Source organism: Leuciscus leuciscus, assembly GCF_965113295.1.
Source record: "Leuciscus leuciscus genome assembly, chromosome: 9".
Classification (NCBI taxonomy): domain Eukaryota; kingdom Metazoa; phylum Chordata; class Actinopteri; order Cypriniformes; family Leuciscidae; genus Leuciscus; species Leuciscus leuciscus.
Genome location: NC_138733.1, coordinates 15,311,647 through 15,325,360, shown reverse-complemented (window position 1 = coordinate 15,325,360; position 13,714 = coordinate 15,311,647). Strand labels below are relative to the sequence as shown.

At 37.5% G+C, this 13,714-nt stretch overlaps 1 protein-coding gene across 2 annotated transcripts in view; it reads right to left on the bottom strand.

Moving 5' to 3' along the window:
* Positions 1 to 12,102, bottom strand: part of LOC309507064 (calcium-activated chloride channel regulator 3A-1-like) — a 65,616-nt gene extending 53,514 nt beyond the window's left edge. Inside the window, exons 1-14 of one of the 2 annotated variants that reach the window (XM_082181155.1) lie at positions 11,819 to 12,100; positions 11,446 to 11,583; positions 11,207 to 11,348; positions 10,880 to 10,985; positions 10,625 to 10,793; positions 9,783 to 10,013; positions 9,453 to 9,677; positions 9,144 to 9,324; positions 8,908 to 9,014; positions 8,586 to 8,801; positions 8,097 to 8,361; positions 7,841 to 8,005; positions 4,201 to 4,425; positions 3,510 to 4,054 (exon numbers count right to left, since the gene is read on the bottom strand). In XM_082181155.1, the coding sequence (XP_082037281.1) occupies positions 3,615 to 4,054; positions 4,201 to 4,425; positions 7,841 to 8,005; positions 8,097 to 8,361; positions 8,586 to 8,801; positions 8,908 to 9,014; positions 9,144 to 9,324; positions 9,453 to 9,677; positions 9,783 to 10,013; positions 10,625 to 10,793; positions 10,880 to 10,985; positions 11,207 to 11,348; positions 11,446 to 11,583; positions 11,819 to 11,971 (2,763 nt within the window). In that variant the 5' untranslated portion in view covers positions 11,972 to 12,100 and the 3' untranslated portion in view covers positions 3,510 to 3,614. Of the gene's footprint in view, positions 1 to 3,509; positions 4,055 to 4,200; positions 4,426 to 7,840; positions 8,006 to 8,096; positions 8,362 to 8,585; positions 8,802 to 8,907; positions 9,015 to 9,143; positions 9,325 to 9,452; positions 9,678 to 9,782; positions 10,014 to 10,624; positions 10,794 to 10,879; positions 10,986 to 11,206; positions 11,349 to 11,445; positions 11,584 to 11,818 lie in introns of those variants that run through there. The other variant, XM_082181156.1, reaches the window with a different exon arrangement.
* Positions 12,103 to 13,714: the final 1,612 nt, after the last annotated feature.

The following is a 13,714-nucleotide window of genomic DNA, read 5'->3' as shown; positions in this document are numbered from 1 at the left end:
ACACAATTCAGAAGCATATTTCCATTGATTATCAGGATGACAACCAGGATCCCGGTTTAGGCACAAAGTGACCGAGGTCACGAATCTTAGTTTCTAGACAGTTTGTCTATCAGGTGGTCATTTCATCTGCCCTGGGTGCCAGTTGCTCACCTCACGAACGTCAGGTAACAAAGGGTACTAACACACACACACACACACACACACACACACACACACACACACACACACACACACACACACACACACACACACACACACACACACACACACACACACACACACACACACACACACACACACACACACACACAGCTTCTTCAAGGTTGGAGCTGGTCGAGCTCTAGCTCTGATCAGGAAATGTTCCCAAAACATACTAAGATGTACTTTCTCTTAGTAAGAGGTTCAGACAATATTTGTCATTATTCTCAAATTACATTTGAGAATAATTTATTCTTTATAGTGACTGAAGATGAAAAGTAAAGTTAATGCTTTGACTTTGAACTGGTCCCATACGAGACATGCCTGAGTGACTCCAGTGACCGGCTTTCATTGTCAGCTAGACGTTTTGGGTGGGTGCTTCTCTCAAAAACAAGGAGAGAGTGAACAGACGTAATTCTACTTAAATCTCATAAGCTTCATTCAAATCGTTTAATATTTGGAAGGAAGGATAAATATTGATTAATAACTTGATTACAAACCACTCAAAAGGATATGAAGCAGCAGTGGATTCAAGAATCCACCCCTTCAATATGGGCTCAAAAGAGTGCATAGAAAACAGGACATAAGGTTTCCTGTTAAACAGGAAGCAGGTTAAATGAGTGTGTGTTAAGTAAAAACTCAACTAGACACTTGAAAACAATTATAAAATTAACTTTCTACATCTATTATTATTTTTTATTTTTTTTACCTTGTCATTATTGTCAAGTATTAAAGTGGGGAAATGATCCGAATGCTCAAAGTTCATAATTAAGTTGTTCTGCTTTAAAATACAAGCTCAACAGGTAATGTGTGTACTCTAGATTGCACATTAAATCATCCCAATTGCCACTAGACTTTCAAAAATGACAAAATACCATATTGAAAACAAACAAAAACAAAACATGGGACTATTATTAGCTCAAGTCATGCCCCTGCTTATGGACTGATGATGCAAATATAATGATGCTTTTAAAAATAAATGTATCGGCCTCAAGGATTAGGTCAACTTCTCAGGAAGCAAAGTAGTATTCTATAAACCCTAGAAAACTGTACACCCGCCAACAACTATATACGTCCAGAGTGAGAAAAAGGGTTCAGAAAATCACTCTGGATCCCTCACATCCAAACCACCTTCTCTTGAACTTTTGCTGTCTGGCACTACAGCAAAGACCAGAACAGCCAGGCACAAGAAAAGTTTCTTCCCCCAGGCAATCTGCTTCATGAACAGTAAATGCTCTCCCCACTGTGCAATGACAACAATATGCAATATCACTTATATTTATTTGAAAATACCCTACTTCTTCTTATTCTGTATACTATCTCTGTACTGTTGTTGTCTCTGTGTACTGGAAGCTTCTTCTGTCACCAAAAAAATAAAAGAATTCCTTGTGTGTGCAAACATGTGTGGCAATCAGAGCATGTGAGCGGAGTGGAGCGGGAGCGGGCGGATCTTGGACAGAGCGCAGAGCGGCATTTTTAAAAGGACGGAGCGTCGCCTTTTTTCCCGCTCCAATTTCGCTCCAATTTCGCTCAGTTCACACCACGAGTCTGAAGCATGCTCAGTCAAACCTAAACCAGGATCCATCTGTCTTGCACAGTCATCAACAGTAGACTATTTTCAGTCAAAACTCGGCTCAATAATGGAGTTCAAAAAGTAGGCTACTTCAAAAAGGAAAATGAGAAGTCATACAGGTGTAGGCTACTATTAATATAAAACTAACTAACAATGATAATGTGGTACAAGAAAACGAATATGGAGACATCGTTTCAGTCAGCAAAGATTCATTTTGGAATCTCAAAAGACACATCTCTCGAAAACATGAACGTGACCTACGCGAACACGCAACAAAAGGTTAGCAAATTGAATACGGTAACTTGTAACAAAGTGTAAATTAAATATAGCGTAATATTCAAACAAATTCGTTTTTTCATTCAAGTAGACCTAATGGTTCGTTTTATTTAGCCGAATTTGTGTCGTCCGTAATAATATTTATATTATTAGGCCCATTTATTCGTTTAATTTTACAGCAGTTTCTGTGTATGGAAGCCAATAAAAATTTTTATCGTGTTCACTTATCAAAATTCTGGCCTTGTAGTTAATTTACTTTTAAAAAATGTATAGGCCTATGTATATTTTTGTTTATATAATTTTTATTTATATTATTAGGCCCATTTATTCGTTTAATTTTACAGGACTTTTTGTTTAGGCTATATTACTTCTTACATAGGCCTGTAATTTGAAATAAAACATTTCAATTTGAAAAATGTTGTTGTTGCTCATTAGTCGTTTAGGAGGTAAGGCTGTGGTCTAAGCTAAAAGTGATATACATGTAGATTTTTTTTCCTTTTTCGGAGCGAGCGGGGGGCGATTTGAGTGGAGCGCGAAACAAACCTCGTTGAGCGCTGAGCGATAATGAGCGGAGCGGTCTGATGTAGCTTAGAGCGGGGGAGCGGAGGGGTGAACAGTTCCGTGAGCGATGAGCGGAGATTCTCTCCGCTCCACTCCGCTCACATGCTCTGGTGGCAATAAAGCTCTTTCTGATAGTCTCAATAGATACTGCTTCATTGTGATATTGTCGTGTTACAAGGGACACAATAAAATATTGCATAATTTTTTTTCTTGCCAGTCAGTCATAAATTAAAACATTGCACCAACCCTCCAAAAAATGGTCTAGATTTTGAATGGACTCTTTTCACATTTCCAGGGTTCTCAGAAGCGTAAGTCATTACAGCTTGGTAAACTTCTAAAGCCCCTGCCCTAGTTCAAAATTAATCAAAATTGTCCCTGTCAACAATTATCAACAATAATATTGTGATCAATATAACAAAATCAATTTGAATTATAATTGATATGACAACATGTACAAAACAGTAACAAATCGCTCAAAAGTGAGCTTCATAAGGGGCTTCATAGAGACAGGAACTAAACTGAGCGTTACTGACAGTCTGGGAAGAGAGGTGCTGCAAAAATGTCAAATAATGTGGAAAAATAAAGTGTTTTTTGAGAATTTAAGCATGACAACCTAGTCTAGTAGAGCCTACTTTGAAAAATAGCATAATAGGTTGCCATTTAAAATTCAAAGAATTAATTAACTAAAAATGTGTTTTAAATCATCATGACAAGTTTAATACAAGCCTTTTATTGTACAGAAATGTTTTTGTTCATTTGTATTTAAAGGTGCTCACATTTCAGAGTAAGATAAATCGATTGAGAATCAACTATAAATGAGAATTCTAAATGAGAGCAATTATTATACATGTACTTGCCAAAATATTCAGAAAGTTAGAAAGTCTGTTTGATAGAGATGATTATTTTAAGAAATATTCTTAAGTAGTTGGATGCATGGTTATGTTCAATTTACTCATAAGGATTGATTTTGATTGTTTGTATCAGATTGTTAATTCCAGATAATGCTTTAACCAAGGCGTTTTCTGCGTCTCACTGCCCATGTGGTTACAGCAACAACAAAACATATGACCATAGTTACCACACACAAAGAAATGACAAGAACTGTCAAATTCATGCCTGGGTTTGATATTCCTTGGGGTTTTGGATCAGGTTGGGGTTCTGGATCAGGTTGGGGTTCTGGATCAGGTTGGGGTTCTGGATCAGGGAGGATCTTTGAAGCTTGAGCAATGTTGGAGGTTTCAGATTTCGCTTTTTCTTCATCTTCAGACTGAACTGCAAAGAACATTGTGGTGCCATTGTGGATTGTGAAACTGAAATTGAATGAATGCTGTTCAACTGATCCAGCCTCGTGCGGTGAGACGGAAGTTGTGTTGACTGCATGACCATTGCTGAAGCTTTCTCGAAGCATTTGAAGGTCATAGCTCCACCTGATCTCATAGGATTTCGCTTAAAGGAAAGAAACATGCCATGAAGAGAATAAAATTTACATTATTTCATGATCAAAATTTGAAACTTCTATTTTACTGTATGTTGTCAGTGAAGAAATTAAAAACCTTGTATTTAAATTCTGGTATAGTAATTGTGTGCTTTACCTGTCCCTTGGTCGAGGTCCTCACCAGGAGCCGTCCAGCTGAGAAGCACAGAGTTGTCCTGGATCTCAGCACTCAGATCTGTGATTTTGTTAGGTGGGAAGTTTGGTGGAGTTGAGCCTGTAAGCGCCACCTCAAAACTCTCTCCAGTGGCTGTTCTAGTAAAGCTTCCGACCTCAAGTGATTCCTCAGAAACTGGAGGCTTTGGAGGGTTCAGCTCCACCACACCTGAAATTAGAGGAACCACCTGAATCTGCTTGATTCTGTCTGAAGTTCTTCTTCAAGCAGCTGTGTAGTTAAATATAATGACATTTATGTTGTTAGTTTCAGTTTGTGCATGAATTTATGGACTCTTTCTGCAGGTTACAAGTTTCTGAACGAGTGTGTAACTGAATCTTTACCTAAAATGATTTGTTCAAAACAATCATTCACTCAGGAACTAAACTTTGAGTCAAACTGCATTCCAATTATCAGGGTCCCTACATATGGCGCTTTTTCACTGCATGGTACGGTACGGCTCGGTTCGGTACGGCACGCTTTGGCGCTTTTCCACTGCATGTTACGGTACGGCTCGGTTCGGCTCACTTATGGCGCATTTCCACTGCATGGTACGGTACGGTAGGCTACGGCTCGCTTCGGCTCGCTTTAAATGGTACCACCTCTGTTGAGGTTCCAAGCGTACCGTACCGATACTAAAATGTGACGTGAAAACACTGCAGATCACTGATTGGTCAGACAGAATCATCACTACCAGCGTCATTGTATTTACGACACGAGACACTAAACCCGCTAGATTTAAATAGTCAGTAGACAACAGCCAACGCTTTAGCACCTGTTTTTAAAGTATTTGCTTCAAAAAAGAGAGTATAAACTTTAAAAAAAAGAAATGGCTGAATCGTGGTCAGTGGACGAGGTGCAGACGCTCCTCTCGTTGGTTGCCGAGGAGTGGATGGGGAAACACGGAATGAAAAATTCGCATTTAATATGATGATGTCATGGCAGTAGAGACGGCAACTATAACGATCAGTCCCACCCACTTTGAAGCGGTACTAACTGCAGTGGAAAAGCAACCGAGCTAAAGCGAACCGAACCGTGCCGTACCGAGCCGAGTCGTACCACGCAGTGGAAAAGCGAAGCGAGCCGAACCGTTCCGCGCTGAGTCGAACTGTACCGAGCCGAACCGAGCCGTACTATGCAGTGGAAAAGCGCCAATAGTCCCTTTGCTCTCCATATTCACTGAGCACAGGATACCTGTTGAAGATTATTTCACTTGACTAAATGCAATGTCATCAAACATTTCAATACATTTTGAGATTTGATGGCCCAATAATACTTCTGTAAATAATTATAATATAAATAACCATACATTTGTGTAATTGTCATGATCCCAGCCTGTTTTGCCATGGTCTTGTGTGGACTTTTATGTTATTTTGTTTTCTGCACCATTTTTTATAGTCCTTTGTAGTTTTCTTGTTGATTAGTTTTTTGATTTTTTCCAGGTGTGTCTTGTTTGCCCATTACCCCGTGTGTATTTAAACCCTAGTTTTTCTTGTGTTCCTTGTCAAGTCTTGTCCTACACGGATGTATGTTTGGTGCACTCATTCTCTGGTTCCTTGGTTCTCTGTTCTCCATGTTTGATTTGTTATTATGTTTATTCCTTTTATTAAACTCACTTTAAATTCACCCTGACCCTATATTCCAGTAATATAGCCTACAATATCCAGGTGTATTTATAAAAATGTATTATTAATTTAATTAATATAAATTGTCATATTTGAATGTGATAAATATCTGTTGTGGTGTTTAATATGAAAATAATGTAATTTGGTTGTATGGATATGTCTATGATATTATTTGATCGTAATCAAGATAGTTGCATTATGATTTTTGTGTCTTGCACACTTTATACCCAAAAACAGCTGCGTACAAAACACACATTGGATTAATTAAAAACAATAAGAGGCTCAACTTCTTTTTCCCCCGGTTTCACAGACAAGGCTTAAGCTAGTCCCAGATAGAATGCATGTTTGAGCTGTTTTAACGGAAAGCAACTTGCACTGACAAATCGTAAAATAGCTGAAATTGTTTTGTCTCAAGGTGCACGTAATATTTTTTTCAAAGGCACATTTATAAAAGCTACTTAAAGGTGCTCTAAGTGATGTCACGCGAAAACGCGGTCTCTCTAGACACCACAGGCTCCACAAACGGCAACAAACAGTGCTCCAGCCAATCACCGACAAGAAGTATTTGAGGGGTGTGGTTTGGGGGTTAGTGCGCGTGCACATGAAGGGGGTGTGTGGAGGAGAGAGAAGCATGAAGAGGGAAGTTTGAATTATGGCCGACACACGACCAAAGAGACGACGTTCCGATGAACAAATTGTAAAGAAGAGGGACAAGGATAAGGAACGCGCGAAGTCCCGAATTTACATCGGAAAAACCCTCGAAATATGGCGAGAACTCCGCCGGCAGAAGGGCTTCCAATCCAACATTCAGTTGCTCTGTTTTTGCAGAAAAGGTAAATCCATTTTTCTTTCTAAATTGACGTTCATGTTCGCCAAACCAACACAAGGATGTAATTAGCTAGAACTATGCAGTCAGCGTTAGCTTTGGTGAATACAACATATATGTTTCAGCTAGCGATCAATCTCTATTGTAAATGGTCAAGCAAATTAACAGTAGGGCGACAATTTGTGTGAATGATTGTTTTCACCCACAGTTTGTTATGGATTTGAATGTTCATTTATAGGCTATTGACAACTTTGACAAAATTTGTTTACGCCGCTGCAGTTGTTTATGCTCACTGGGAAACGCGAAGCTAATGTTATCTTGCTATTATTGCGTCCTTGTATATGTGAGCTATAGTTATAACCTCAGGTGGCGAAACGATTTTAAGACAATGTTTCTCTTTTTCTGCATTCTGTTCTGCAATATATAAAAGCATTTATCTAACTTGGTGACATTACACATTGAATGAAGTATCAGTAAAACTTAACTTTGTTTTTAGTGACTACTTTGACTTTCCTTTATGCCGGAAGGGAGGGGAGGAGGGAGGAGACGGGTTGAGGAGGAGGGAGGGTCTAGCTAGCCTCCGTTTTGTTTGACAACAATTCGAATGTCAACACTCCCGGCATCACTTAGAGCACCTTTAAATGCCCTAATTGAACTAAAGCCTAATCCTGGCTTAATCTAAGCCCTGTCTGTGAAACCGGGCCTTTATTTTTTTATTTTATAAAAACTTTAAAGTGTTGGAGTGATGCGCAATAACTGGTGGGCACATTTTGTTTTCCACTTCCTGTGAAGTATTGTATCGGTGTAAGCTTTATAATCCCTAATGCCATTTGCAGTGCCCTTTGAACTGAGTCTCACTTAAGATGTTGGATTAGTCGATCAGAATTCACTTGTTCAAAAACTGATTAATTAAGAAGTTACTTTACAAACAATTCTGCTTTGGCTTTAGTTGCAACTATAGTTGCTAGAAAAAATAGAACGTAACTAGCAGTATTGTGTCTAAAACTCAAGTTACTCAAGTTTTTATTGAACTGTATAACATCAGACTCGCGATTGTGCTGTTGGTCTAAATGTAAGTTTTTCTTTTCAGATGTGATCAAGTTTAAATGTATTTTCAAAACGACCAAGGGTTTACCGTTTACCACATATCCAGGTACGTATGGGGCACCACTCTTTTTTTTGTTTGTAAATCTGGCTTGTCCATCTTGATTCTTCACTCTTACTTTCAAGCTGCTTCTCCCTTTTTCGAACTTTGTGAAATATCTGGAATAGATGCCATCATTTTGAAAAGCATCAGCCCCTGAAAGAGAGTTATAATTTGGAAATGTACCTTATTTATTTATATTTTTAAGTTGAGTCCACACTTGGAACAAGAATTATGGGTAATTTACCTGCTCCATTGTCCAGGAGTTGTAATGTTTGTGCAGACCCAGATTCAGACTCCAGCGTAGCCCACACTTCAGCCTTTATTACAGGCTTGTAATTCTGACTGACCTCAGCAAACACTATCATGGGTTTAGTGCCGTCACTGAACTGCTGGTTCATGTGGGCTTTGACTATGATAGGGGGAACATCAGCACGCGCCGCTTGACTCGTTACTGTTATAGTCAGAGACTGAAGTGATGGACTTTGGATGCTGTACTTCCAGTCCCCAGTCTGGCAAATACATGGATAGTAAAAGCAGAAAAATAAGGGTTTGCTGTAAGTGTTTTAGCTGAATCATCTTAGTCTGAAGTTGTTGTTGAACATATTTTGATAATGTTTATCTAAAACTCTTGGCCCAGATGTCTTTTTATTGTATTATAATAGTTCATGTTTAGCCTACATGTTTATGGACTGAACTATAAACTTAAATAACTGATTCATAAAAGTTGTCATACCTCTGCAGTTCCTGGAACTTTTAAGGTGAATGTTTTCAGAGACATATCATGACTCATTTGTGTCTGACTGTAGATTGAGCCACTTGGTGACTGTATGGAAATGCTTGGAACATCTTTTTCATAGATTATTACAAAGTTGGTTTTGTTACCAACAGTCTGATCCACTGTTACTGTCCCATTGAACCAGCCTGATGTTTTTTCTCCAACACTTTCTAGCTAAAGGATATAAATGAAAAAATAAATTAAAAAAACATTAAAAAAACTCAATATCAATGACACTCTTAAAGTAATAATTTCATCAATGAGCGATCACTTGGCAAACCTGAACTGGTTCTTTTGTGTAATCTCCAGTTGATAATGTAAGCGAAGCAAACGCATCCATTAACTGGTTGGAGGTGATGTCATCAGTGGATATGATAAATTTTCCCCCTATTTTCATCATGGAACAATTTTGCATTACATACTAAATTGGCACTATCATTTACTCTTTTTTGTACTCAATATTAGTATTATCATTTACTCAGATACAGATACTTATTCATTTATTTTTTTACTTACCAGTGCGTTCCGCCATTTCCCTCAGTGCTTTAGCTGCACTGGGACCTAAAGCTACTGTGTGTATAATGGCACCACTGTTTATTGCCATTGGACTACAACCATCAATGTCGTCCGTCGCCTCACCGTCTGTCAGAAAAATGATTTCATCTCCTAATGCATCCATATTGTCTTTTGTAAGTACCTGATGTTTAGAAAATAGAGAGCATTCGTCACTATACACACACACACACACACACACACACACACACACACACACATATATATACACTTCACATATTACAAACATAAAATTAACAATTAATATAGCACCTCTAAGCCCAGATTGAGGCCTTTACACATGTTTGTTGATCCAAGGTCTGATTGGTCCGGCAACGATTTGATGAGATTCTCTCGTGTGGAGTCGTCAATAGTAGTCAAGGGGCTCTCAGTATTAGCATCAGTACTAAAGGTTACAATTCCAACACTGGCTTGATCATCAATGATGTTCTGCAGGAAATATGTGGCAGCCTGCTGCTGTCGAAGGATTCTGGAGTCCTAGAAAACGGAACTCATTTCATTGGTATGGTACTCAAGTGTGTAAAGGATAAAATAATGCAGACACTCTTGTTTCAAATGAAGTTTTTTTTAATGTTTGCATACTGTGGTCATGCTTCCTGAGATATCAAGAATGAGACAAACAACCCGTTGCAATCGTTGCACAATTTTGAAAGTTGGTGCTGGTGGAGAAAACTGCATTGGTTCTAGAGAATGAAGTGCGTCTTTATCCACAGAATCCTCAAATATTACGGTCCACACCGGTTTGCCACATTTGTCATTTTGCAGGTTGTGGGCTTCATAATTGTGATCGTTTGCTTGACAAAATGTGATCACCTAAAAAAAAAAAATAATAATAATAATGTCACCAAACATAAGATGTCTCGTTTTTTTTTCTTTTTCTATGGAGACCCTAATATACAGACTTTCACGTGCTCACAAGAAACTTTTGCATGCACACGGGACATTTTTATTTATTTATTTTTGCTCACGTGTTACAATTTCTGTGGTTTCAGAGTTAAATTCCTTAAAGTGGACATAAGGCCTTGAAATATGACGCACTGCCCTAACGAAAGACACATTTTGAGCACCTTTTACTGTATCAGCCCAGAAAGTATGTATATTTTTATTTTTTGCAAAGGTCTCTTTCGAGGCTCTATAATTATCTTTGTGTCTTCAGGCCACTGAATTTCAACTTTGTATCTCATTGTAATGTCTAACAAACTAAAAAAGTATATTAGCTTCTTGTAATTCAAACTTAATATTTTGCAAATGCTGTCAAGCAGATGTTGCAAATTGAAATGTAGATGTAGATAATAATTGTGGGATGTAACGTCCAAATGACTTGGCAAACAGAAGAAAACAGGACAGAACTCATGTACTGTACGCTGTAAGTTTAATTAGTTACTAAAATAATTTACTGGAATGTGTGGAAAATCTGTACTTACAGAATCCAGGCTTGGTAGGTACATTATGGAGCTGTCTGTGTTTTGATTTTTGTTTGGAAAAAACGTGCAATTCACATCAGGTAGGGAAGTTTGTGGATCAATGCGACACGCTTGAAGAGATCCATCAGCAGTACGTTCATAATACTGTCCTTCAATGCTTTTGCTACACCTAAAAATAAGCAAGAAATCAATAGTGATTGTAATTTCCAAGGACATTTAAAAAAATATTCCATCTTTTAATTAACAGTTTATGACCTTGTAGCTTCAATACGGCCATTTGAGTAGTAGAATGGCTTTGTTTTACTGTATTCATCATAAACGCCCCATCTCAGATGAGCCCATTCATGCACAAACACCCTTCCTGCAAACAAACAAACAAACTGCTAGTAAAACAAACAGACTACCATATTAATATTGTCACGGTTAGTTGAGGCAATGACAAAAACACCATAAACAACAGAAAACAGTGCAAAACCAACTTAAAGTCCAACTCAAATTAAACTCAAACATGCCAAACGTAACAAATATAGTCTTATTTGACTATAAACGTATAAATGTAGAAGGAGGATAGACAATGTTCACCTCTTGATCCGTAAACCTGAATGACAGTGTCGTTTAGCAGGAAGTTTGGAGTGAAAAGAATGTACTCTCCCTCTATTCCACATTCACCATACTGATGAGTATATGGCTCAGTTGAATCAGCGTTGTCGATTTTTATTTTGGCCTGTGTTTGACATAGAGATCGGGTCAGCAATATCATATGTGAATGAAATGAATGGACATTAATATTTTGCAAGATATAATGCCATAATTCTCTGTACCTTTTCAAAGGACTCTGTTCTTGCTCTGGTAAACTCCTTACTCTTCCAGTGAGGTGGAACCAGTATTGTAGCATCTTTAAAATAGACCTTTTTATCCAATGCTTGATGAAGATGAAGCGACCCTTCAGTGACCATGTCCTGTCAGAAGGAAAGTGAAATGAGAAAAAAACTCTGCTCAGTGTATTTATTCAAAAGTAATTATTATTTAATTTGTGCATTCACAAATACTGTCAACAAATTGTGATTATATACTGTATATTTCTACGATAAAAAAAATTAAAACACAGAATCTTCTATAACATCTTTCACAAAATCCTCTAAAACAATGAATGCACATAAAGTTTGTTAAATAGACAAAAATAAGCACATTCACCTTGATTTTATCAATGAGCGTGTTATCCTGTGGTACTTTTGAACCAATTGCAATGGTAATGTCAACATAACCACCATCTACATCTAGTTTGATTCCAGTGGAGGTGGACGACAGCAACGTCCATAATAGGACAAACACCGTTCTTGAGTCCATAGCTGTATTGTTTAGATGAACAGCAACTCCCGAACCCCTGTTTTGAACAATGTCAAATCAAAGATTAACTTGAAGGGCCTGATCACATGAAGGGCCTGATCACAGATGGAATGTCATTTACTGGAATGAACTGAATGATAAAGGGACTGGGTCATATCAATAAACAACACATTTATTACAGTGCCATGGGGCAGCATGTTATCCATCAGATATCAATAGCTGCTTATTTAACTTTACATGACTGTTATAGGAAAGCACCTACAGTGGAACTTTCACACAGACAACAAAAGAAGACAAAAAAACTATAATATTGTGAAATATTATTATAATTTAAAATAGCTGTTTTCTATTTGAATATAATTTAAAATGTAATTCATTCCTGTGATTGTAAAGCTGATTTAAAAAATTTAAAAATAAATAAATAGTGGCACATTAACCTATCAATTTGTCACTTAACTTCTGTAATTCAAAGTGACATCAAAAACCACAAATACTCTTAATAAATGTATGTCACAATCAGCTTCTGGGTCACAAAATAACTCCACATGATGTTTTTCTGTCTCTGTCATTCACTCTGATAAGCAGTTTAAATCACTGCATTGACTGAGTTCTGTCTGTCACTGCACTGTAAAAAAATATTTTCCTGATTTATTGTCTTACTGTCTTGAAATCTTTTGTCAAATCAGCTTAGATTCACAAATGTTGTTCAGATTTACAGTGTGACTGTCTTTAATAATGTCTGTGCACGATAATCTAATGCCACATCCACAACAACACGTTTTAATTTAAAAATGTTAATTTAAAAAAAAAAAAAAAAACTTGTCTAAAGTGTCTTCATGTTACATTTACAACTGTAGTGTGATGAGGGGTGTGAACACAGCGAAAACTTTACAGTGGATGGGAAACTTTTTTTTAATTATTTTTTTTTATTTTATTTTTTTTATATTGCTCCAGCATCACATTATGTAAACTATATTTATGACAAAAAACTGCAGAGATGTTAGGTGCCATGATAATCTATCAATAAAAGTACACACCTTGTCATCTGCTGCCGCTGCAGACTGAAGAACATGCTGACACACTGACTAAAAGACAGGGAGGAGCCGCAGAATAAAGGGGACTGAGGTGATCACGAACTTGTGAACAGATTACGGAGCTAATCACAATTTTTTAGGTGGGTTGAAGAAGGCCTCCTAAAAAGGGACTAGGGACGCCCCTAGTGCACAGCATACATACTCAGTACTGAAAGGGTTAGTTCACCCAAAAATGAAAATTCTGTCATTAATTGTCGTTCCATGACATACCCTCATGTCGTTCCAAACCCATAAGTCTTTCATTCATCTTCAGAAAACAAAGTAAGATGTTTTTATTAAAATCGGAGAGATTTCTGTCCCTCCATTGACAGCTACGAAAATTCATAAAGAGATCATAAAACTAATTCATATGAATTGAGCGGTTTAGTCCAAATTTTCTGAAGATACACAATCACTTATGATGAACAGATTGAATTTAGGATTTTATTCACATTTAAACTTTCATCAACAGTTGTGGTAAACATAAGCTCAAGCATGTTTGCTTGATGTGTGAGAACCAATGAGGTTCATTCTCGTGTTACGCAGCACGTTTGAGCTTCCGTAAGAACCAATGAGGTTCATTCTCGTGTTACGCAGCACGTTTGAGCTTCCGTAAGAACCAATGAGGTTCATTCTCGTGTTACGCAGCACATTTGAGCTTCAGCAAGAA